Here is a 23,683-nt window from a genome sequence, read left to right as displayed (position 1 = left end):
CTTCAAAATTGGTTCTCGTGTAATTGCACCGAATATTTTGAGCATGACTTGACTGGGTTTTGCTTTTTGCAGCGAAGAGGGGAGAGCCCAGGCAAGGTTTATACTCCACCCCTTGCCTGAGGGGCCTCCTCAGAGTAGGACATGAAAACAGATTGATTTCATGAAAGATGGGCCTTCCCGGCTGGAAAATGCCATTCCTGAAGGAGACCCAGTATGCTTCTGCTTAAGAATGAGAGGTTGCAAGTGAGACTAGAGTTCCCTATGGGACAAGTTAACAGCATGGGGGTCGGCAGAGAGATTGACCCACACCAGACATACACCAGATCCTTTAGTAAGTGGAAGCAGCAGCTTCCTTGTCTGTGTGAAGTTTTCTGTCTTTTCCTGTGATGTAGAGCACAAAACCCAAAACCGAACAGCTAACAGAGCTCGTTTCCCCCTTCCCAGAAGGTGATCTGATCCAGAAATCCCCACAGCAAAGAACAGTGCTTGGGCCTGACCCACATATGCTGAAAATGATTAAAGACTTTTAAGCCATTCAAAGGGTCTAGGCTTTGATTAAACCCTTTGTGATCTAGGATTTCTACACTGAGTTTTTAAAACCCATCAGCACATTCTAAGCTTTGCCAGCCACCCACCATGTTGACATTAGGTTGTTTTTTTTTAATTAGGTGTTCAATTAATCCCCCCAATGTGGTTCTCTTAAGGATTAATTAGGCCTCAGGTTAGGGTTGCCAATTTTGGTTAGATGTATTCCTGGAGGTTTCATCACATAACATAATCTTTAATTCCTGGAGACTCCAGGAGAATCCTGGAGAGTTGGCAACCGTACCTCAGGTGCATGAGGAAGTTTCTTGCCTGCTTCTTGCTGTAACAGGAGAATTATGACCATTTTGAAAGACAGACAAGGTGGGTGAGGGAATATCATTTATTGGACGAACTTCTGGTGGTGAAAGACAAGCTTTTGAGCTACACAGAGCTCTTCTTCCGGTCCGGGAAAGGTACTCAGTGTCATAGCTAAATGCAAGTTGGAAGAGATTGTTTAGTGTAAGGAGTTAACACATATTGTAAGAGACTATTAAGGTGAAGTGGCCCACTAACCACTCCAGTCACAGGACTAAAAAGTGGGGTTAGTAAGATGTGCACGCTTGATAGGACTAATCAAGAGGCAAACATGCCATAGGTAGCCAACATTTGGGGTGCAAACTCCCATCAGGGCCTTCGTTGCACATTCTCCTCCCAATGTGTATTTTCAATTGCGTACTTTGTTATCAAACTAAGGAGGTTACAAGGTCTGTTGGTTAGTGCCAAGTCCTGGGGTCCCAGAGGGTATGGGACTGAGGCCTTGTCTTTACAAGGGGAAAAGGTGTGTTCTTAACTGGAGTTAAAATGCTAGTGAAGATAAGGCAGCTTATCCAAGAGCCACATTAGATTGAACTGGCTTGTTGTGAAACAAACTCTTCAGGAAATTATGCCATTGACTGAGGATCCTCTTTAATGTTTCAGTTAAGAACTGGAAGATCAGTGTTCAGCATAACACCTTTCCCCACGTATAGTACATTACATATAAAAGGAAGTCCTCTTTACCTCTCCCTTCTCCACCTGTAACTTGATTTCCATTGTCTACAAACTTGTTTCAGACACAGCCATGTGGATTTTAGCTTGTGATCGGGGTATCATGTTAAAGATTTTGGACTTTGAAGCCTTTCCTTTAATTCTTGGTTGTGATTGGCAGGGGTTGCTTTCAGCTTTTTCTGCTGTTGACTTCTTAAAGCAGAAGCACCAAGAAAAAATGGAAGAGCTAGCCAGTCCCCACCTTCCGAGTGGAAGGGGCTCAGGTTCTGGAGGGGAAGCTGTATTGCTCTCCACGCTTGAGCTCCAGGTTGTGTGAGAACAGGCGCTAGAGGGGTGGAGCTTAGGAGTGGCCTGTACCAGCGGCATCAGCCACTTTTGAACCTGAGAATTCCTATAGGGAAACAGGATCTGAAGTTGAGTGACCCTTCAGGCTCAAACAATTCCCGGAGACTGGATGAGGGCTAGCCGGCTGACACATAGTCTGGGCAAGGTGAGATAGTGGGCCTGGTTCTCCACTGCTTGGCACCGTGCGTATTACAAAGGCATGGAGAGGTGTGTCCAGAGATTGGGGTGTACAGTTAAGAGATTGCAGTCACATGTAACCTCCACTCTTGGGTGACATCTCACTCTCTTTGCAGACGTGTCGTTGGGGCTGGAGAACGAGGCCCTGCTTCTCTGGGCTTGGGAAAGAGGGTTGAAGGTCTATTGGCATCCCTGACTGGTGGTGGAGTATGGGTGCAACCCAGTGTAGAGTCTGACTGGATCTGATGCTGCTCTCAGGTGTTCAGGCTGCAGCTGTGGCTGAAAGCACTGTTTCCCTCTGTCTCTGGGGAGGTCAAGAAACCGTTCCTCTTGCCCACAACTATTCCTGTCTTACCTGTGTCTTTGGCATTCCGAGAATGTGCTGTGCTAACACAGGGGCTAGTGTAGAATCAGTCCAAGTGGAGGGCAGCAAGGCCCATACGCTGTGACCAGCCCTCACAGCTTGCCAGCTGCTGGATGGCATTTCGGTTGTTGACTTTAGTTTTGAAAGCCCTAAATGGTTTGGGAGCTGGTTCCCTGAGGATTGCCTCTCTGCCTGCACCCGAGGTGCTCAAATGGAGCTCCTCCTTTTCCCCATCCCAACCCTGGGGTTAGCCTTTCAGACATGCTACAAACCCCCTCTCTCCTCATGGGCCATTGAGCGTGGGCTGAGGAACACACTGGGCAGGGATGAGACATCCATTGGCATGTGGAGGCCCTGGGCAGTACGTGTTCCATCCATGGGATGGGAGCTTGTTGGTGCTTGTAGAAATTGAAGGACTAAAAAGCTATTAACTCCCATTGCAGCTGCCAAGGTGCAGCCGGGGCATTGTGACTCCTGCTGCTCCGTGGTGCTAGTAGACAGGGATCAAAGCAGATGCAGACAGCACTGTCTCCTCCACAGGACCCACTACCCCCTCCCTTAGATCTGAGGGAAACTCCACCTTTGGGCCCTGCTGTATCTGGCTCTGATTGAATAATTCAGCATGCAGTGCTGAATTCCTCCTGGAAGCAGGCTAGTAAGGGACTGAGAGTACAACTTTCACTCTGAAGCGCTCTCACTCCTGGGGAACCCTGCAGACGGCCCTTCTCAGCCATGACACCAGGGTTGAGCTGGTGCTGCTGGTATGCAGAGCTGGCTTAGCAAGAGGAAATGCTTGCCGTCCGTCTCCAGTCTCAAGCACCAAAGCTTCTGTTTCAGGGCTGTGTCGAGGTTAGTAAGATTTGGGGCTTGGCAAAGCAGCAACACGGCACTAAAGCAGGAGACAACTCTTGAGACCAGAGGCTGGGTCGATGAAACTTCTTACCACTCTACCTGACCCTCATGGGAACAGGAGGGTAGGGAAGGAAAAAGTAGATGAGGACATGTTAGATAAAGGGTAAAATGAAGAGCGATTCTTTTCCACATGTCCCATAAGGAGGCCAGGGGGTGACTATTTCACAAGATGGGAATGTCAGGAGCACTGCTGATGTTCCTGCAGCCCAAAGCCCTCGCTTTGACTACAGAGCAGCTGCAGCTCACCCACCAGTGTGCCCCAACCCTGATCTAGAAGAACAGTGAGTAGAGGTGGGCCTGGTTCACCAGGGCGTGCACAAGGGCCCCCCGTGTGCCCACATTGCACCCACATAGCTGGCACACAGTGGCCACAGCATAGGGGCGTATTGTCCCGCGGTGCCCAGTTCTCCTCTGCCTCGCATCTTGTGTAGAGCGCTGCCACCCTGTGGGTGGGTGGGGAATCTGGGCCTGGGAGCATGTTCAGCCCACGGGGTCCAGGTGTAGGTGATAACATGGCGCGAGGGCCTTCGAGAGTGGTCGGAATGGGAAGAGCAAATGAGGAGACAGCAGGAGATGGGGAGCAAGGGGACAGGAAGGAGTGAATTATACAAAACCCACAGATATGTGTGGGGGCAGGACAACCCGGTTGGGAGGTTGGCTTGGGAGTCTGTTGTTCTTACATTATCCTTGGAGAAGTGATCATCTGCTCCATTTTATCCCCCCCCACAAGCCCACATCACAGCTGTGCTTTCGGTGTCTTGTCACACGCTTTCTGTGGCTGATGGGAAATGCAGGGGTGGACCAAGGGTCTCAGAGCATGCTGATGCTTTGAGGGGACACTGTTAACTTAAAAACTCATCAGTTTCACGAAGCAAGTTCAGTTCCAGGTACTAAACTCCCCCCGGCCCACTCACCACCACCCCAATCCCCAGCCAGTGGTTTGTAGCCTTACAAGCCCATGTTGCTGGTTTTCAGAGTTGATTTGCTGTCGCTGTGCGTGAAAGACCCATGCCCACGCGGAAGGGGACTGACTGCAGAAAACTGCTCCCTATGCTGTCAAATGCCCAAAGCAGATCTGGGGGAGGGGAAGGGGGGGGAAGAGGAATTGTTTTCCTCTCCTCTCTTCCAGCTAGAGTAATCAGATGTTATTTGTAACACTCGTAGGGGAGCTATTTTTAGGCAGAAGCGAGTTTGATTTAATAGAACATAATTTGCTGCTGCTGACGTGCAGAATGCCAGATGAGCGGCAGCTGGGGTTCCAGGGAGGCTGTTTCCTCCCCCACTGAAAGTCTAAATCTAAACCGCAGGAAATGGCATTTCTTATTCCAAAAATTGATGTGGGAAGACCCCTGGGATGTCCCGATTTGCATTTTTCCTGCCTCTTCGCAGCACCCCAGAGCCTTCCTACCTTCAGGCCTGTCAACACTAAAAGCAAATGAGCAATTTCTTCCCCATCCTCACGGAGGGAGCTCGCTTCACATTAGCTAGAAGGCTGCTCCAGGCATCCAAAGCAGCATGAATGCGAGTACAAAGCTGGGAGTGGGTGCAGAAGACAAAGGGAGTGGTGGGGAGGGGAGCATGGCTAGAGTGGGGTGGGAGGGTGTATTTAACCTACAGGTCTGGCATTTCAGAACAGAGGCTCTTGGTGCAGCCCCCAGCATGCCATAGGGCTAATGCAGTGGTTATGGCAGTAGAGACTAACAATAATACCCATCATTTACTGCTGCATGTCATGTATTCTTCAGCGATGCTATACTGTAGAATAGTCTAATGGTAGTGCAGAGCAAAAATGGTTGCTGTGCATCTCATAACCCTTAAGCAGCTGTATCCCTCCAGAGGACCGTATACTAACTCAGGAGGAAGGAATTAACAGATGTTTTCCAAACACTTCAGGGCATTTTTTAAAACCCCCCACAGCAGCCAGAAAATTCAAAGTCCAAGCTGAAATTCCATCTGTACCCTATGCTCACTGCAGTTCTTTGGTGCTGTTATGGTGCAGACTAGAAGTTACTGGTCTTAGATTCAAGAGAGAGAACCCCAGAAACTGGAATTCAGAAGTGCGGGTTGGGGTTTTAGCTTGCACTCGAGAGCTGGGCAAAATATTTTGACCAAAGCTTTTGGCGGGGAGGGGGGAAGAGGGATAGGAGGAATCCAGATTCTGGTTGACTGGAACATTTTGCAAATTCATGTTTGATTCACCACACTGTGTCTGTTGAAAGAAAAAAATCAGAAAAAATTGAAACATTTCAGTGTTTTGATTCGAAATGACCTTTCTTTTAGAAATTGCCTTCCATTTTATTTTTAAAAATAGGTAAAATGTTAAAAAAAAAAAAAAAAGCTCAAAATCTAAACAAAATGTTTCATTTTTGACCGACAAAGGATTTCTTTTGATCCAAAACCATTTTGTTTTGATTTTTTGAGAACTGACAGTGAGCTTAAAAATCAGTTATTCCCACAGCTCTAGCTGGTCCCCTGTGTCCATACCGGTGCCAGCTCTAAGGGCGTCTCACCCTGGCTACATCTGGGGCTGAGGGTGTGATTCCCAGCTCAAGGACAGATACACTAAAAATAGTAGCAGAGCCTGGGTAGAGTGGGCAGCAAGTGGCGGTACAGGCTAGGTGCCCTGAGTACGTATCTATGGGGTTCAGCTGGGTTTGTGCTCGGGGCAGCTCATCTTTGCTGCCACTGCCCACACTACCCGGCTACACTACTATTCTTAGTGAGCTAGCGCAAATATGGCTGCTCAGCTGGGAATCACCCCCTAGCTCCAAGTGTAGACACAGTCCACCTTCCGGCCTTCTCCACAAGGGCTCGAAAATATCCCCCAGCCATAGAGGAGTTTCCCGAGATGATGACTTTCTTGGGCAATTTTTGGAACTCAGCTAGTTAGGTGGGGTCTCTCACACACTGGGAATTATCGTCCCCCTCCCCCCCGCCCCGCCCCGCTCCACTTTTCCCTTCTCCTCCAACCCTTCTCATCTTAGCTTACACAAATTTAGTTTCTCTAGTCCCTGCTGGCTTTAACCGGTGGTTTGGATGCTGGATCCACTCTGATCCCAGATGGTTGCCCTGCTCTGGCGTGATGTCCCAAAAAGCACACTTCCATTCTGCAGCCTGTTTAATTCTGCCTCTCGTTAGCTGGCATTTAGTTATCCTGTAACATGTTTATTCACGGCTTTGTTTATTTTGCTTTAACAGGACAACTGTTACTCTTGGTTTAGGCAGGTAAGACAGGATTAGGGAATGAGGTTGCAGAACAGCAATAATATCTGCTGCGGTTTAACTCTGCTGAGACAAGTGAGTTCACCCCAGAGAAAGAGTGCGCTATACATAATGTCCTGTCCCTGAAACAGCAGACATGAGCCTGGGCTGAGGAGCTCCCATCCATGGCCAAGCTTTTCGAAAGGCAGGGGTAGAAAGAGAAAGTGGAGGTGGGGTCCTGTTCTGGGCCCATCACCAGTATCCGACTGGGCATTGTCTTAGGGTGCCAGCTTCCACCTTCTTCACACACACCCCGAGTGGTACCTTACTTGGCAAGTAGCCTATGGGAGTAAGTGAGGCTACTTGTGTGCTAGCACGCCACTCACTCTGGGTAAGGCTGGCGGAGGGGCTGGGGCAGGGACATGGCTAAGTAAAAGGGGCGTGAATCTCCAGTCAATCCCTAACTGCTGGAAAGGCTCCTGGGGGACACAGGCAGCTGGGGGTTAGAGCAGCCCTGGGGCTGATCTCATATGCCAAGCCTGAGTTCAGTGGTCTTGGGTTTGCAGCAGTGTATAGGTGACCTACCCCTTAGAGCTGCACTGGCTACAACAGGGCAATTTTCCATGAAAAGGCCCAGATGTTCCCAGAAGTGAGTTCCTGGACATTAGGACCAGGCAGGGGCTGGAGAAAAGCATGGAAGGACCCAGTTCCCTGGGCAGGACACAGGAAGACGCTGTCTTCAGAAGGCCACCTTTCAAGTTAGGCTTTTGGATATAAGACAGAGGGGACGTTACACATGGGAGTGGGTGATGTTGTGTGCTTTAGTGTGAATACGCGGCATGAAAGAACAGCAGCTTTGTAACTGACCTCTTAAAAGAAAGGTGGTTCTGAAATGGTTCTAAATCCAGAAGCTGGGCTAAGTATATTTTTTGCTTCATTGGCAAAAAAACAAAACAAAACAAAACAAGAATCCTATATAGGGCCCCATCCTGCTGCCCTTAAACTGGAGGATTGGGCCATTCCACCTCAGTGAGAGCACATTGTGTGTGAGTAGCAACAGTAGCTTTAAGTTGACCAAAGGGAGAAGTGACTATACCCGGGTCTAACTGAAGTGGCAGAAGGGATCTGCCACCACCGCCAGCCCCCCTCCAATGTTTTCCCCCCAAAACAAAAGTGTCACCTTTGTGCTGAGGCCAAGGCTAAACATGAGCCCAACAAGAGGATTGGTCAGAAAGTTATTATTGTTAAAGAGGGGCATATAAGGGGGAGGGGGAAATGGAAGGTGCCCACAATCACAGGAACCCACTACGACCCCCTGAAATCCCAGCAGAAATGGGCAGTCACTTGCTAGGAGCGACGGAGGCTTTTATCTCTGCGTCCCACTCCGGCCAATGCACAGAGCGAGTGCACATGACCAGACTGCAACAGTGGCTTCCACTGCAACTGAGCTTGTAGCTTCGGGTATTTTCATGCTTGTGACAACTCCAAAAACTTCAGGCCAGGCCAAGGAGAATGATATACCTGCACACAAGGGGCTGTACCGCATGTTATATCCATTAGGAAACAGCACTTTTTTTCCTTGACGTGTTTATTAAGGATGAACAAGGGATAAAAACGTGTATGTAACTGGTCCAGTTATATCTGACACTTTGTACCTATGTAGCAATTCCTCAGTCACTCAGAATAAATGTGTGCTGTAGTGGCAAACCAAGGCTGCAGAGCAAATTAGGAGATTTATTTTAAGCCCGTAGCCTTAAATGTGATCAAATTAGGCAAGTACCTGAGGCTGAGTTCTGATGCTGGTTGAATGATCTGTGAAGAATTTATCCAATTAATGTTAGCATTTCTTGGCCATTTGCAGGTTTTTTTCCTCCCTTCATTTGACTAGTTCTAGCTGCATGCCCATCATTCAGCTGAAATGCGCAGTAGTCAGAGTTTGTGTCTAAGAATCGCAAGCAGAGGGGATCGCACACAGAAAATGCTAGACAGTCCGTTCCTTTTGATGCTTCTCCTTGTGGATGGAGAGACAAATTAATAATTGTGTGGCCTCTGTACAGTATTTCCAATCTCAAGTAATTACTTTTTTGGCTGTTGAAAAAACAGGTTGGTCTAATATGGATATTGACTACTGTGATCTTTAATATCAGAGCCAACACAGGGACATTTCTAAGCCTCGGCCTGGACACGTAGGGCCAGTTTTTTTTCCAAGAAAGCAGTTTCCAGTTAGCCAGAAGTACTCAGCCCATATTGTGCACCCAATGTACTGATCTCTTTTTGAAAATCTGACCCTCAATCTATCACTGATTGCAGGCATAAGAAGTTGGATTGCAAAAATCTTCCAGTTTGACTAAATCAAGTTTCTTTTTCACATCATGTGTTGTCGGTGTGCTTCCTGCCTCTCTCTCCTCTAAGGCAAGAGAACTAGACCTGTCAGTTTCACCATCGAGTTCTCAGGCACTGTAGCATCAAGCTGCAACATTTGGCTTCTAAATATTCCCCTGAATGTTAACCTTTTTCTGCTGGAAGTTTAAGGTGTCATCGTTTCTGCGTACCTAAGGTTTTTTAGGAGCTTATTACAAAAATGGAGGAGTGGGAACTCAATGGGGCCACTCACATGCATAAGTATTTTCAGTATCAAGGCCTAAATTTGGTGCTAAATTTGATATGGTAGTGTACCTACAAGAGTCACAAGAAATAGCTAAAATGACTAGAACCAGAAGGATTAAAAACTGAAGTTTTTTTTGTCTGATTAACCTGAGTATATAAAGTGCTGTGAAATACACTGTTTCTCCTGTGCAGTCAGTCGTTTCGCCCCCTTTAAGTTATGAAGGTTTTTCAAAAAAGGAACACGGGACAGTAAGATTATAAATCCACCAAAATCAGGGGACTTGGAACCCAGGATAATATTTGAATCCGCTGTTCACTCACACAGCTGTGATGAGCACAGAGAAGATGGGAGCTCCCCAACTGGAAAAAAAAAATTGTTCAAGAAGTGAAGTCCTATGTTTGAGTGATAGAAAATCAAACCAACCATACGTTACTTTTCAGCTCAGACAGACGGGGAAGCAGAGTGAGATCATTCCATGGAGTCCCTGCAGCATGAGGCATTCTGGAGCAGACATTCTGTTTGGTTTCAAAAGTTTAGTTCGTGTGATTAGATGCATAGGAGGTGCACTGCACAAACTGAAAAATACTGCAGAACAATGCCTTTCTAACAGCCTTTAAAGGAAATGCATGCTGTAAGTCTTATAGACATTGGTTGTAGAATAGACCTATCCTATTTATGCAACATCTAGAGACACTGGTGCTTAATTTCATTACAGAGAAATTCAGTGATAGGTGTAAGGGTTGTATGTGTAAGAATAGACGGTTTGACTTTTTTTTTTTCTTCAAAGTGACTAGTGACTTTGGCTGCCCAACTGACACCTTAAAGGAACCTGATTTGCAAAGGTGCTCAGAATCTTCTGCAAATTAGGCCCCTTTAAGGTGTCTGAAGTAGGCATCATTAAGAAAGGGATAGATAATACGACAGAAAATATCATATTGCCTCAATATAAATCCATGGTACACCCACATCTTGAACACTGCATGCAGATGTGGTTGCCCTATCTCAAAACAGATATATTGGAATTGGAAACAGTTCAGAAAAAGGCAACAAAAATGCTTAGGGGTATGGAATGGCTGTCGTCTGAGGAGAGATTAATAAGACTGGGACTTTTCAGCTTGGAAAAGAGATGACTAAGGGGGGATATGATAGAAATCCTATAAAATCATGACTGGTGTGGAGAAAGTAAATAAGGAAGTGTTATTTTCTCCTCCTCATAACACAAGAAATAGGGGTCACCACATGAAATTAATAGGTAGCAGGTTTAAAACAAACAAAAGGAAGTATTTCTTCGCACAACGCACAATCAACCTGTGGAACTCTTTGCCAGAGGATGTTGTGAAGGCCAAGACTATAACAGGGTTCAAAAAAGAACTAGATAAGTTTATGGAGAATAGGTCCATCAATGGCTATTAGCCAGGATGGGCAGGGATGGTGTCCCTAGTCTCTGTTTTCCAGAAGCTGGGAATGAGCAACAGGGAATGGATCACTTGATGATTACCTGTTCTGTTCATTCTCGCTGGGGCACCTGGCACTGGCCACTGTCAAAAGACAGGATACTGGGCTAGATGGACCTTTGGTCTGACCCAGTATGGCTGTTCTTATGTATCCAAAATCACCAGTCACTTTTGATTATTTTGGCCCTAAAAGCAAGGCCTCTTTCTGTCCCCAATTGCTCCCCGGCACCGTAGAGTCAGCGAGCTCTAGGGATGTGCCAGACAACCGCTGGGATTTGGGCTATTAAATTTACACTAAACCTGACCGGTTTTGAAAGGCATAACCAAAGATTCCAAACCCAGATTAAGAAGAGTGGGGAAGAGGTCATGGATGGTGCGCTCCAGATCTTGTCCAGCATCTGTAAGAAAGAATTTGGAGAGCTGAGCTTGGTGAGCCTGTGATAGATGTGCGTAAGTGCATTACACACGCTGTGGAAGTGACCAGTCTGGCACGTGCCCCCCAGCACTCCTCGACACATGCTGGATAGATTTGGGAGGCCGTGTGGCCTAGTGGAAAGGGCACAGGCCTGGGACTTCAGAGGCCTAGATTCTGTTCCTGGCTCTGCTGCGGGGTGATCTTGGGCACTTCACCGCTCAGTGCCTTAGTTTCACCATCAGTAAGATGGGGGTAATGCTCCTGACCTCCTTGGTAAAGTGCTGGGAGAGCTACGGACAAAAAGAGAGGGGTGTTATTAATACCAGTATGCTCAGTGTCGCTGGCACCTGCAGCTCCAGTACAGACAGGGGAATTCAGAGCTTGTAGTTTGCCCTCAGGTGTTCATTTTCATCATTTTAAATAAGTAAGCTTGGTCTCCTGAATCAAATGCCTTTTTCATCTATTGAAAGAGCGATTGTCTGACATCTAGACCTGATGGATGAGAGCACCTGTCTGATGTTACCTGAAGCCAGCTGGCCTTTCACAAACCCCGCTGGGTCTCTATGTAGAACATCTAGTAAAATAAGAGTCATGTTGAAATTGACAATCAACATTTAGCAGGCAGAGGAGCCTAAAATCAAGCCCACGTGGCTCTCATATGTTCTGCGTGTACCTCCTTGAAAAGCCAACCTTTCCCAAATGTCATTGTAAGCAATTCACTTAGTAAAGGAGCTTACAGATTTGGAAAGCTGCAGATTGATTATTGGGAAGCTGTCACTTCCAGGAGGCTTCCCACAAGGGCTCTGACATTTCCTCAATGACTGAGCTTTTTGGGGAGCTACATTTAGGAGTTATTCATCCATGTTCCCTCCTCATCAATTTTTAATGTAGATCAGTGGTTTTCCACCTTTTTGCATTTGCAGACCCCCTAAAAATTTTCAAATGGAGGTGCGGACCCCTTTGGAAATCTTAGACATATCTGCAGACCCCTGATTGAAAACCACTGATTTAGATTTTAAAAAACCTAGCAATTAGTCACAGGATCTGTCAGAGGGTTAGGACCAATTCTCATAGATGAAGGAATGATGTGAGAGTTTCCACTTGTTTAAATCTTCTGGCTTTCAGGCTTCCTGTCCTCTCCCTTCGCTAATGAATAGTGCAGTTCTTTCTGCTTATGTCAAATTGAATTTTCTCTGGGAAATGTAAGTGGTAAGTACACAAAGTGAGAGCACTTTGAAGTACTGATGAGAGACTACAGATTCTACTGATATTTCTCATTTCTTTAGTAAAATGGAATCCCTCACACAGGCAGAATCTTTCCAAGTGGAAGAATTTTTAGGGCAGCCACTGTATATGGCTCAAGATCTAGAGAGATTCAGCGCAAAAGCCAGATGTTAACTCAGCTTCTTATGTCCAACTTCCAGCCACAACCATAGTCTATCTAATCTTCGTGTCTGACATTTGGAAGCTCCATCTGAAGAGGCCATGGTACCAGGAATTTTCACGGCACATCTGCTCTGTCCAGAATATTTTTCTGATCTTTTTAACAGCAGTAACCAGCCACCTCTGTTATAAATGAAACAGTGCCATGCCTTGCTGTTCATTCGCCTTGGATTACACCTCTGAAATAGTCCCACGGATAGAGAGGTTCAACTGGCTTGGAGGAGAAATCAGAATTAAAACAATGGTTCATGCTGCTTCTCATAGAGTCTCAATTGCTTCCCATCCCAGTGCCCATTTTGCAACTTCTCTGTGGCAGCTATAGTGCTGATGGAACAAGTTGAACTATGAAGCTCAGCACCTCGGCTGGTGTCTAGTTAGACTGGGGCATGCATGAGACTGGCTGAGGGTCAACCCAGACAAGAAGGAGGGGATGGTGGATGAGGGAAGCAGCTGGGGGTGATAACATAAGAACGGACATACTGGGTCAGACCAATGGTCCATCCAGCCCAGTATCCTGTCTTCTTAAGTGACCAATGCCAGGTGCTTCAAAGGGAATGAACAGAACAGTGCAATTAATGAGTGATCCAGCCCTGTTGTCCACTCCCAGGTTCTAGCAGTTGGTGGCAGATGGCAGAAGTAATATAAATCTGAGGGAGTGCGTCCGCCATTAGTCACTAGGGTTTGGAATTTAGGGGTGATTCTAAACCCCCCGCTGCTATGTGACGATCATATTACAGCCAGAGCCCAGTCAACTTCGTACCAGCTGTGTCCGGCTAGGAGGTGGTGGCCTTTCCTTTTGGACATGAGTCTGGCCACTGCTGACCAGATCTTTCTCACCTCAGGATCAGACTGTTGCAATGTGCTGTACATGGGGCTACCCCTTAAAACCATTCAGAGACTGACGCTGGTGGAGAACGAGGTGGCTCACCTACAGAGCGGGGCATCTCCTGGGAACACATGACCCCGGCACTCAGGGGTTGACACTGGCTGTCCACTGGTCTCCGGGTAGAGTTTAAGATGTTCGTTGTGACCTGTAAAGTCCTAACTGGCCTGGGACTGGCCTACCTGAGGCATCACCTCTGCCCCATGCCATGCTGCCACAGCTATGGTTTTCAGGGGCGCTCAAGCTGACTCTCCCCCATTATCCAAGTGGGGACGGGGTCTCAGAGAAGGGGCAGGGCATGGGTGGGGTGTCAGGGGAGGGGTGGGGTTGGAGGCAGCTCTTTGGGAGGGGCTACATGCTTTATTCATGTTTTCCCAGCATTTACATGGGGGTTTTCACAAAATGTTAGACTTACTTGCTTAGATCCAAGCAAGCGTTTGCCCCTTTCTACTAAGCATTATGGTGACTAGGGCTGAAGACCAGGTGTCTTACTTGAGGCCCCATTTAATGTGACTGTGGTTCCACCCACTTAGAAACTTGAGTCAGCACCTTTCTCTAGCCACTGAACATCCCGGCCAGTAGTTTTGCCTCACTAGTTTGTTAGTCAAATAGCTGGTCACTATCGGAGTCCGCTATTTCGAGTTCATTGTCCCTGGTCGCTTCTACATCTGCAGTGTCACCCTTTGAGAAAGGCTGAAAGTGAGCCTGTTTCAGAGTAATAATTGTTTCTACTCATCCATGACTCCAAACAACCTGCATAAGCTTTGCTTAAGGCTTTGAATCTACCGAGAAGCAGGCAGATAGTCAGTGTAAGTGATTCTTTTGCCTGCATTTCTTCCTATTCTAGGAGTGAAGAGCCTGAAGTAGCGTTCTCCAGTTGGGGTGTCTGAAGCACCTACTCATGGAATCCCTCCACACAAGGGTCCTAGCGATGGGTCTGAAACACGAGGCCTCTGCACTCATACTGCTGGTGATCTGAGATATGTACCTGGCACCCCTGGGACAGATCTGATCGATGGCAATGAACCTGGGCAGCTCCTAGTTCCAAAGGAAGAAAGCTGGTGTGGCTCTTCATTCCCTCTTCACTGTGAAAGTGTGGCCTGGGCTCCCCAAGGGCTCCCCTGAAAGATGAGTGATGGCGTGTGGATCTCCCTCAGCCCGACAGAATTTGCGCAGCTCCAGCAATATTCTGATTGTGAGTACTGGAATTCTCTCCCAGCTCTGCTGTCATGCGTGGCTGGCTGTGGGGCGTGTGAGGGGGAAATGAGTGGCCTTGACAACAGCCTGAGGCATTGCCAGAACTTTCTGTACAAGACAAATATGGCTGTATTCTCCATTTCCTAGTAACTGTACCTAGAGCCCATTCCATTGTGCAGCACCAGGCCATCTCCTCGCTGCCTGGGAAATAGGTAAACTAAAGCACTGAGCAGTAATGACCCACAGAGGTCTTATAGGGAACTTTATAGATCCTGCAGATGCTACCAGTCGTCTGTGTTCTCAGAGGCTCTGCGCACACATTGTGTGTAGAAACACGGTGTAGGTACTCTGTTTATCACTGAACCCATCACAGTGTCTTTTATGACAGGTTTCAGAGTAGCAGCTGTGTTAGTCTGTATTCGCAAAAAGAAAAGGAGTACTTGTGGCACCTTAGAGACTAACCAATTTATTTGAGCATAAGCTTTCGTGAGCTACAGCTCACTTCATCGGTGTCTTTTATGTTAGTGCTGTGATGAACTCGGGTACAGTAATACGGTAGCTGAGGAGCAGACACACTGACTCAGCACTACAGCTGGCTGGGAATTTTTCATTTGTTCATTTCATTTGAATTTCTTTTGTTGGAAAATGATGGTTTGTTGAAATTGAAATGTCTGGGGCCGTGTATTGGTTTTGACAAAATGTTTGTTGGGGAGGTTTCCCCCGTGCAGGATGGCCTCCAGGGAGACTCAACCCACAACAGGCCAGTGGTGAGGGCACTTGCTTTGGATGTGAGTGTCCCCATGGAAGTAGGCAAAGCAGGGATTTGAATGTGGGTCTTTCACATCTCATCTGTGTGCGGCTTTTGGCTGGGCTGGGATGGGGAAAGGTGTATCTCTCTCTTGTTCCTCACAAAAAAATTCAAAAAGGCTCCTTTTCATCCCCCTGCAGAAGGCAAACAAATGTCAACACCTTGAAGTCTTTCAGAAAAGAGAATTCTTGTTCTCCAGCCAGCCCTACTCAGCATAACTCGTCAGTTGTCCATCATTTCTGTACCGGGTCGCCCCTGTCCCAGGAGCTGTCCTGTTTATCACAAGTCTGTCCTGTAATGTTGGCAGAACTGGCAGGGGGGTTGGTCAGGTCTGTTTTTCTCCCAGTGACCTTATTACCATGATTTAATCTTTCAGAGATTAGCCTAACATCATTTTTCAGCAGCCGTGTCACTGATTAGGGGACGCTGTCTCCAGAAACAAAGATGATTTTGTGGGCTTATTTCTATAATGGCTGGCTTAGACCCTTCCAGTCTCTTCCTGCTTTCAGGCAATGGCAGTGTTTTCCTGTGGTACTCTGCTCTATTTTGATCCTGTGTGACTAATCCAGGTCATCTGAGCCCACCATGCCTCCTGGGGCCCTGAGACCAGAGCAAGGAGAATTAAAAGTAAACTGGCGCCCATTAAAGCGTTCTAGGAAGGAACTCTTCTTGAGTATTTATAGCCGCAGTGCTCATGAAAAGAGCCTGGTCTGAAAGCAGCTCTGCTCCCTTTGCAGGGGCTGCCCGCGGGCTCAGCGATTTTCCATCCCTTGGGGGATTAAGAGGAGGAACAGCTACAATGGCAATGTTCCGGCCCTTTAGCAGGACCTGCTTTGCATCACTAGTTGGAGGCTAGCCACTGCTTTAGGGCTGCCTGGCAGAAATCCCTCCTGCCTTCGGTTTAGGCAGCATCCGGAGGTGATAGTTTACTTCAGCTGCTCCAGAGTCACTGGAGAAGCTCAGATCTTGATCGCTTTGCACTAAACTAAAGTTGTCTTACCCACTGTTTGGACCAAATCACCATCCCGTTCCCCCCACATTGAACCCATCCCCTGTTCTCCCCTCCACTGTTGCATCAGGTCTGGCTGCTTGTGACTGCTGTCAAGGTCTTGCCGAGCACTGGCATGCTGAGCGAGAATCTGCAGGAGGAAATCTTGTCAGATGGCCTTCTACACACAGAAGGGGACAATCTGACCTAGACTTAGCCAAGCTGAGAATCTGGCCAGAGAAGGGGAAAGCTGTTATAATGCATTAAAGGGGGCTGAGTGAGATAGGGCTATGGCAAGCCAAAGACTGACAATGGTTCTGGATCTGTGGCTGGTGTAACATGGGTACTGTACCCTCTCCCAGCATGCAGTGCTGTGCACCTTTGGTTCTCCCGCCAGTGCTCCTCCAGGGGCTCCTAGGCTGCTGAGGGGCTCTGAGGTGACTTGGGCCTCCACCTCAGTCATCATCCTTCCCCTTCCAGCTCTAAGAGAGTGTCCATATACCCACGCCCTTCTCCCATCACCCTCTGTCATGGCCCTCAGCGGTTGTCGTTCTGGGCCTCTCCAAGCCCAAACTGTCCTCTTTGATTCCTTGGCTACTCAGTGCAGGCACTGCCCTTGTCCCAGGGGTGGATAGCTCCTCTCTGCACTCATCCATCCTCTAGGCTGTCCCCTCAGTGCCTTGGCCCCATTCTCAGGCCAAGAGAAAGGTAGATCCTTCTAGAGCAACCTGCATTCATCTGGAGACGCCTCAGTCCCGCAATTCAGAGGAAAGCCAGAAACAGGGGAACTGGACCCAGAGTCCCTTTAAGGACTGGCTCACCATGAGATTGCGCAGGGTGGTGGGTAATCTGGCTGAGTAGCTAATTGTTCAATAAAACTGATCAATATGTAAAAGCTGCTGAGAAAAGCGAATTGGCTTTCCCTACATCTGGAGAGCTGCACTGTATCTGGTTTTAAAGTTCGTTTCTATTAGGTCTTTTCAATAGCTTTACATAAGCCCTTTTCCAGAGGACAAATTGCAGGGGTCTAGAAAAATCTTCTCTAAAGAGGTAAAATATATTTACAGGAAAGTCTACAAAAGGCAACACTCTAGAGACAGGTCAGAAAGAGCAAAACATTCTTTAGTGAACACTTATCAAAAATGAGATTCGTAACTTCAGGGCAGTTAAAGAAATAAAGACCAAGGAAGACATTAAGGAGAAACAAACAAACAAACAAAACATTGTAAAATACAGCTGATGTGTGGGAAGCAATGATGTATGTGGAGTATCCTGTATCTGAATCAAGTTCTGCAGCTTCAGAAAGTGGGTTCTGGTTTATTTAAGCACAGACAATAAAATAACTATGATAATGCTAAGTCCAAAAAAAAAAAGATATGCAACATCTTCATTTTATTAATTGACGTTTGGCAAGAAATGGAAACTCAGAGATGAGTTTGATGGAGAAAATTACTAACCTTATCTATGTTAGAGTTATGGTAGTAATACCAGGGGAAACTGATATCTTACAAAACTACGCATAGTCTCTCCATTCCTAGACCTCATTCTGTCTTTGTCCAACATTCCACAGCAGCAAAGGAAGTGTTTTGAGTACTAAAGGCCTTATGAATGTGCAATATCCTTCCAATATATTAAGAGAAAAGTGAGTTGCAATCTGAGGCTAAAAAGGATGAGACCTTGACAGACAAATTCTCTGTACCAGTGAATTCAGGGAACTACACAAATCACACAATGTTTACTCTAACTTCTCATTTAAAGTGCTTCCTATTTAAATCGTACATGGCCTTAATTTGACTATTTGTTTTAATCTAGAGTACATTGTGCTACATTTTACTTTTATCTGAAATAATCCAACTTTGACGCTGATCGGCCTGTTTATCGTGTTTTATTGCAGAAAAAACATCACTAGAAGCTGGTACTGGCGAAGAAGTACATTTTGATTTCTGGTCTGTTAATCTAACTGCTTTTTAAGCAGATATGGCCGGCTTGAAGTTGCCCAGGAAAATGCCTACTCCTCAGATTACTGTCCCCTTGCAAGTGCAGTTAACGCTGTGATAATCTAAAGCTCCAGTTTCCTGTCTCCTCTCAGGGAGTGAAAAGGGCTCCCTTAAACTCCCAACTGGTACAAATAATTTTCCTTAGACAGACAGTTGAGCTCTGTGGTGGCCAGGAGTTTTCTCGCTAGGGTTTTCTCTGGCACTCAGTGGGTGTCTGAGCCATACACAAATGCATGTACCCTCCCCATCCCCAGAGGTAGGGAAGGTTGGAGCCCCATTTGCATGACAGAACGTTTATTTAGCAGGACGTCCTTGAGAGCCCTTGGATTGCAAAACATGGCATCTTCTGCCTAGTGCTCCCCCCAGCTCACAGCTGGTCTCCCCTGCCTGGGTGGTTCCTAGCCAGCTGTAAACTATCCCATTGATTTGCCACTCCACGACGGTTCACTGACTGCACCGCTTCCACAGCCAGGCGACCTACTTCACCTCCTTTTGCTTTTAAGCTTCCCACGTTGCTATGAAGATCTTGATCCTCTGTAGTTTTACCCATGAGTCTACTTTTATCTGATGCCTGTGTGACTCCTTGTTACTTTCCTGGCTCTCTCCTCCCATTCAGCTGCAATGTCCATCTCATCTTTTAACAGACAGCTCTTTTGCTAGATCTTGGTGTCACACCCAGACCTCACCTTGCTTGTGCCCCCAGACTCCTCTCCGTACTTGTCCTGCGAGCCCTCCACCTCATCTGCTTCCACCACCACTTGGCCTGGCCTGCCTGCGTGCGCCCCTCCCCCATTTCTCTGAAACCTCATTGTCTGACCTGTGCATCTGCCCAGCCTTCCCACAGAAGCCCCTCTTGACTGGGCTGGGGAATCCCACTCACCCTTCATGCCCTCTTCACTTGGAGTCATTTCACTTTGTACTGTCCTCTGCTGCTCATGTTAATCTCTAGCAGGGGGCAGCTGCCATGGGCATTTTTCTCCTGGCTGCTCTGGTGCTCGATCCCTCCCATGCAGGAGAAAAGTGACTTCCTCACACAGAAGCTGAGCGGAGGGAGGGGGCTGCCAAGTCTCCTCCTGTAGCAGGCTCTTGTGCGGAAAACTGGGGACAGAAAGGCTGTCCCCTTTCCAGGTAAGAGTCCCCTCCCCTGACCCATGGAGCAGCAGGCAGGGAAGATTTGCTGCAGGATGTGGGATGGATGGAGGGGTGCGGTGCAAGGTGGGGAATGTGGAGGGGCTGCAGGAGTCACTGAGGGGAGCAGGGTGTGATGCCGTATTCAGCAGCAGGGAGATGGGGGAAAGGCTGGGTTCTGAAAGAAGGACTTAGTAGAACCTAGTGTAACCCTTCTGCCAGGTGGAGCCAGCAGCAACAAGGGCCGGGTTCAGTATCTTGGGGTTCCTTTTCAACAATACAACACAAAACTGGCTTGAGCCCCCACCCAACGACCTGGGACAATTACACACCACCCCCGGGTGCCTCTAAGAGGCAATACTTCCCCTCTCGCAAGCACAGAGTCTGAGTGTAGCAAAAACTTTTAATAAAAGGAGAAAATCAACTCAGCATTAATTTGGGGAAACACTGCAACTAGGGTTCATAAACACAGACCATGAGCAAAAGACCAACCCCCAAGGAAGCTGGGCAGTGTCCTTTTCCCCTCAGGGTCTTAAGTCCAGCAACCCAGAAGTCCCTTTAACATGCCCGTTCCTTCTCTGTACCCCACTCACAGTTGCTGTCCTTGACCAGTGCAACCCCAGAGTTCAGAGGTTTATCCGCATAGTTCACCTCCCACCCTGTGTGGAGGGCGGGGGGGGCGGGCAGGGGGGTAAGGAGGCACCTTACACGTTGCACTGCTTGGGCACTCGCTCGCCGCCCCAAAGGCTGCTTACCACACCTCTGTGGGGCTCTGCTCTGGCTCTTTCCACCAGCTTCTCTGCTGGCTGCTTGCCACACCTCTCCACCAGCTGCCCAGCTAGCCACTCACCAAGGTGTCTTCAGGGTCCCCCCCCCCAACACACTTAACCCAGCTCTCAGTGATTTCAGCTGTTAGTAGGGGATCCTCACTGCTGGTGCACACTGGGCAGTCTCTTGCAACAGAGACACTGTCCCAAAGTTGGTCTAACACTTAGACCTAGGTATCAGTGATTTCAGCTCTACAGCATGTAACAAAACTCTCAGTTGAGTCTAAATTAGCTCTTTTATTATATCATTGAGAGAAGAAGGATCAAATAGTATCTAGGACCCACAGATACTAGCCCTCTCTCCACCCATTGGGCTTTGGAATCCAAGTCCCCTGCCTAGTGAGTGCCATTCAGCTGAGGGTGAGTCCCTCCATTGGGGTATGCCAGGTACAGTTCTGCTGCCCTCAGTTCACACAATAAGGATAACAACACTTTATTACTCCTGCCCCAATAACAAGGAGACTGGGGATCCAACACCAGTCACAAGTGATCATTTGGGCAAGCAATCCCATCATGCTGAGCACCTAGACCGGATGGGTGTGTCCATGCAAACGAGATCAGCTTCTGAAGTATTTTTCCACAGCTCACCACTAGATGTTAGGGGAGAGTCCATTCAGATTCTGCTTACACCAGCATCAGTCTGGATGTTGGGAAAAAGTTACATGTAGCCTTGGTGTCAGGCTTGAAAGGCAACCAGGGAGCATGGGGCAGGACATCCTGGCCTGTTTCCCATTCCAGGGGGTCCTGAGTCACTCCTGGGTCAGATGTCTCATTGCGGGTGAGTCGCCTTCGATAGCATGTGCCACTGAGGAAGGCACTTAGACTCCACGGCCTCCAGGAGCAAATGCTGCCTTAGCAATGGCATGTGGACTCTCTCACCTCTGGGCTACTTGCTGAGACTCTGCCCAGACTATTAACTCACCAAGGGGCAGCACCAGCCAGTGGTGGCCTATCTATGCCGTGGCCGGGTGGTCTCAGGTTAGCGGTTAGTGGGAAGGTGCATGCATGAAGAAGACCACCATTCCAGCCAGCACCCTTACAGGTGCTCAAAGACAGGCACCAGATAAGTGTTCCTATCCTACCAAGGTATTTCCTTAAAGTCAGGCTGGAGACGTGCAGGCCAGGCTCGTGTAGCAAGTTGCAAATGCCACTGTCTGAGCTGTGCCCGCTTCTATGCTTTCCAGAGCAGCCGCTCTGCACCGTTCCCACACAAGGCTCCACCCAGCCCGAACACCACAACGAGAACAATCATCCAGTCAGCGCTGCCTCGGGGTCTCGCTGTGAAGCAGGATCTCCATTCTGCTTGTAGGCACCGTTCTCCCTCCTGGGCACCTGCTGCTCTGGGGATCCATTGCAGCTAGGTTTTTCCTCCTTGTCTGCCATGCATGGAGGCTCCTCCTTGTTTTGCTTGCCCTGTAGTGATGGCAGGTGGAGCTGGCCAGAGACCTGACAGCCTCACTAACTCCTCAGTGTGTCCTCTCCACTTGAAGTGGCAGAAGGTTCTGCTGGGCCTCTCCGGGCTCTATTCCCAGGCAGGCACTTTTTCTAGTCTTGTGTTGATTTTCCTCCCTCTCCTCGGTGCCCCCTAGCAGGGTGAGGGTTTCTGAGAACAGGAGTCTGCAGGAAACTCGTATGTGAGGAAAAACATGGCAGTGAGGCAGGCCCAGCTAAGATGAAAGGGCATTCTGCACGTGGCCCAGCTGCATGGTGCTCCCACTCTCTGTCTGGCAGCTGTCAGTTCAGCATCCTTGAGCTTCCTGGATTGGCGTCCATATGCACTATTGTCAGATAGATACATTCAGTGGTTTGTGAGGCCTATGAACTGTTTGTTAAAGATCCCCTGTCCTGTGAGGGCTCCTTGTTTCGTGGGTAGAACAGCACAGTGCTTTGTTCAAGTAACATGCCGTGTGGTTACCTGGTCTTCAGTGTATTCTGTTAGCCATCACTTCAAAACAGATGTGTTGTCTTTGTTGGACGTGGGTTCTGCAGTCTCTCTTGCTGTTTTTCCTTCATTAAAACCTTTTACATGGTGGGGAAGGACAAAGAAAAGCAAAAACCCAACCGACCAAAACCACCCTCCAATCAGAGCAGGTTTGAATCTTGGCTCAGTTGTAAGGTTTTCTCCCCTTTGTGCAGAGTGCTTTCACTGCTGGCCACTTCCCAGCTGTAACGGGAGCCTCAGCGAATTGACTGACCCAGCTAAAATTTTTCCGTCTCTGAAGGGGGCAGCTGGCGCTCAACAAGACACCACCCGGGGCATTACCCAATTTTGCATTACGTTCCAGTTAGAATATCTCAATCTCTTGTGGAGCATTCCTGCAGAGAGATGATGGGATTCCCTCCGACTGAAATCTGGCTTAATCTCCATGTTTTCTATATCCTTTACCTGCTTATGCATTTATTATAGTGCCCTGGCTGCAGACGGCTACCCTCTTGTAATATTCACCAGCTAGAATGGATAGTTTGTCTTCCCAGCTTGGGCCCAGTGCCTGGGAGTACAGCTCCCCCTGCTGGCTGCACATTATGAAGCTAGAGCAGGAAGTTCAAAATAAGTAACTAGGAGTATGGAAGAAGAGGAATAACCCCAGTTGTAATGGGGGCTGGAGCCAGTGATGAGCTGCCAAAATCTTAACAACTGGTTCCCTCCTCATCCCATGAGGGGGTCGTTGCCCACCCCCGCCCCCGGGACTCCTGCTCCATCCAACCCCCGCGTTCCTTGACGCGCCCCCCCCCAGGATCGCTGCCCCATCCAGCCCCCTCCCCTGTCCCCTGACTGCCCCCAAAACTGGGCAGGAGGGTCTCGTGGGCCACCGTAGTGGGTGCCACCCAACCCCTAAGAGCCAGAGGCACCTGCCGGGGGGCAAGGTGGGGAGTCCCGGCGGTGCTTACCTGGGGCAGCTCCCAGGAAGCATCCGGCAGGACCCTCTGGCTCCTAGGGGCGGGGGAGCATAGCTGGGGGGGGAGCAGGGGGAGCGGCCGCTCCCCCACTGATCACATCAAAAGTGGCACCTTAGGCGCCGAGTCCCTGGGTGCTCCGGGGCTAGAGTACCCATGGGGAAAATTTGGTGGGTGCAGAGCCCCCACCGGCAGCTCCCCACCACGGGCCTGGCCCCAGCTCTCCTCACCTCTGCTCCGCCTCCGCCTCCTCCCCTGAACGCACTGCCCCGCTCTGCCTCTCCGCCCCCTCCGGCTTCCCGCGAATCAGCTGTTCGGCGGGAAGCCTGGGAGGGCTGAGAAGCAGGCAGCTGCGGCTTCACACTCAGGCCGAGGGTGGCGGAGGTGAGCTGGGGCGGGGAGCGGTTCCCCTGTGCCCCCCCCCCGGGGTTACCTGCTGCGGCGCCCCTCTCCCCCCCCCCGCCCCAGC

The 23,683-nt window shown here is 48.7% G+C and overlaps 1 protein-coding gene across 3 annotated transcripts in view; it reads left to right on the top strand.

Moving 5' to 3' along the window:
* Positions 1-23,683, top strand: part of DGKG (diacylglycerol kinase gamma) — a 153,102-nt gene that overhangs the window by 6,450 nt on the left and 122,969 nt on the right. For all 3 annotated transcript variants that reach the window (XR_006283793.1, XM_037909618.2, XM_043522536.1), the window contains exon 2: positions 14,222-14,569. Coding sequence is in view for 2 of the 3 variants with exons in the window: in XM_037909618.2 (XP_037765546.1) it covers positions 14,503-14,569 (67 nt within the window). In the remaining variant the exon portion in view is untranslated. The remainder of the gene's footprint in view (positions 1-14,221; positions 14,570-23,683) is intronic.

This window comes from Chelonia mydas, chromosome 9 (genome assembly GCF_015237465.2).
Source record: "Chelonia mydas isolate rCheMyd1 chromosome 9, rCheMyd1.pri.v2, whole genome shotgun sequence".
Taxonomy (NCBI): Eukaryota; Metazoa; Chordata; order Testudines; family Cheloniidae; genus Chelonia; species Chelonia mydas.
Note: the sequence above shows the minus strand (reverse complement) of the source record. Positions and strands in the feature narration are given on the sequence as shown.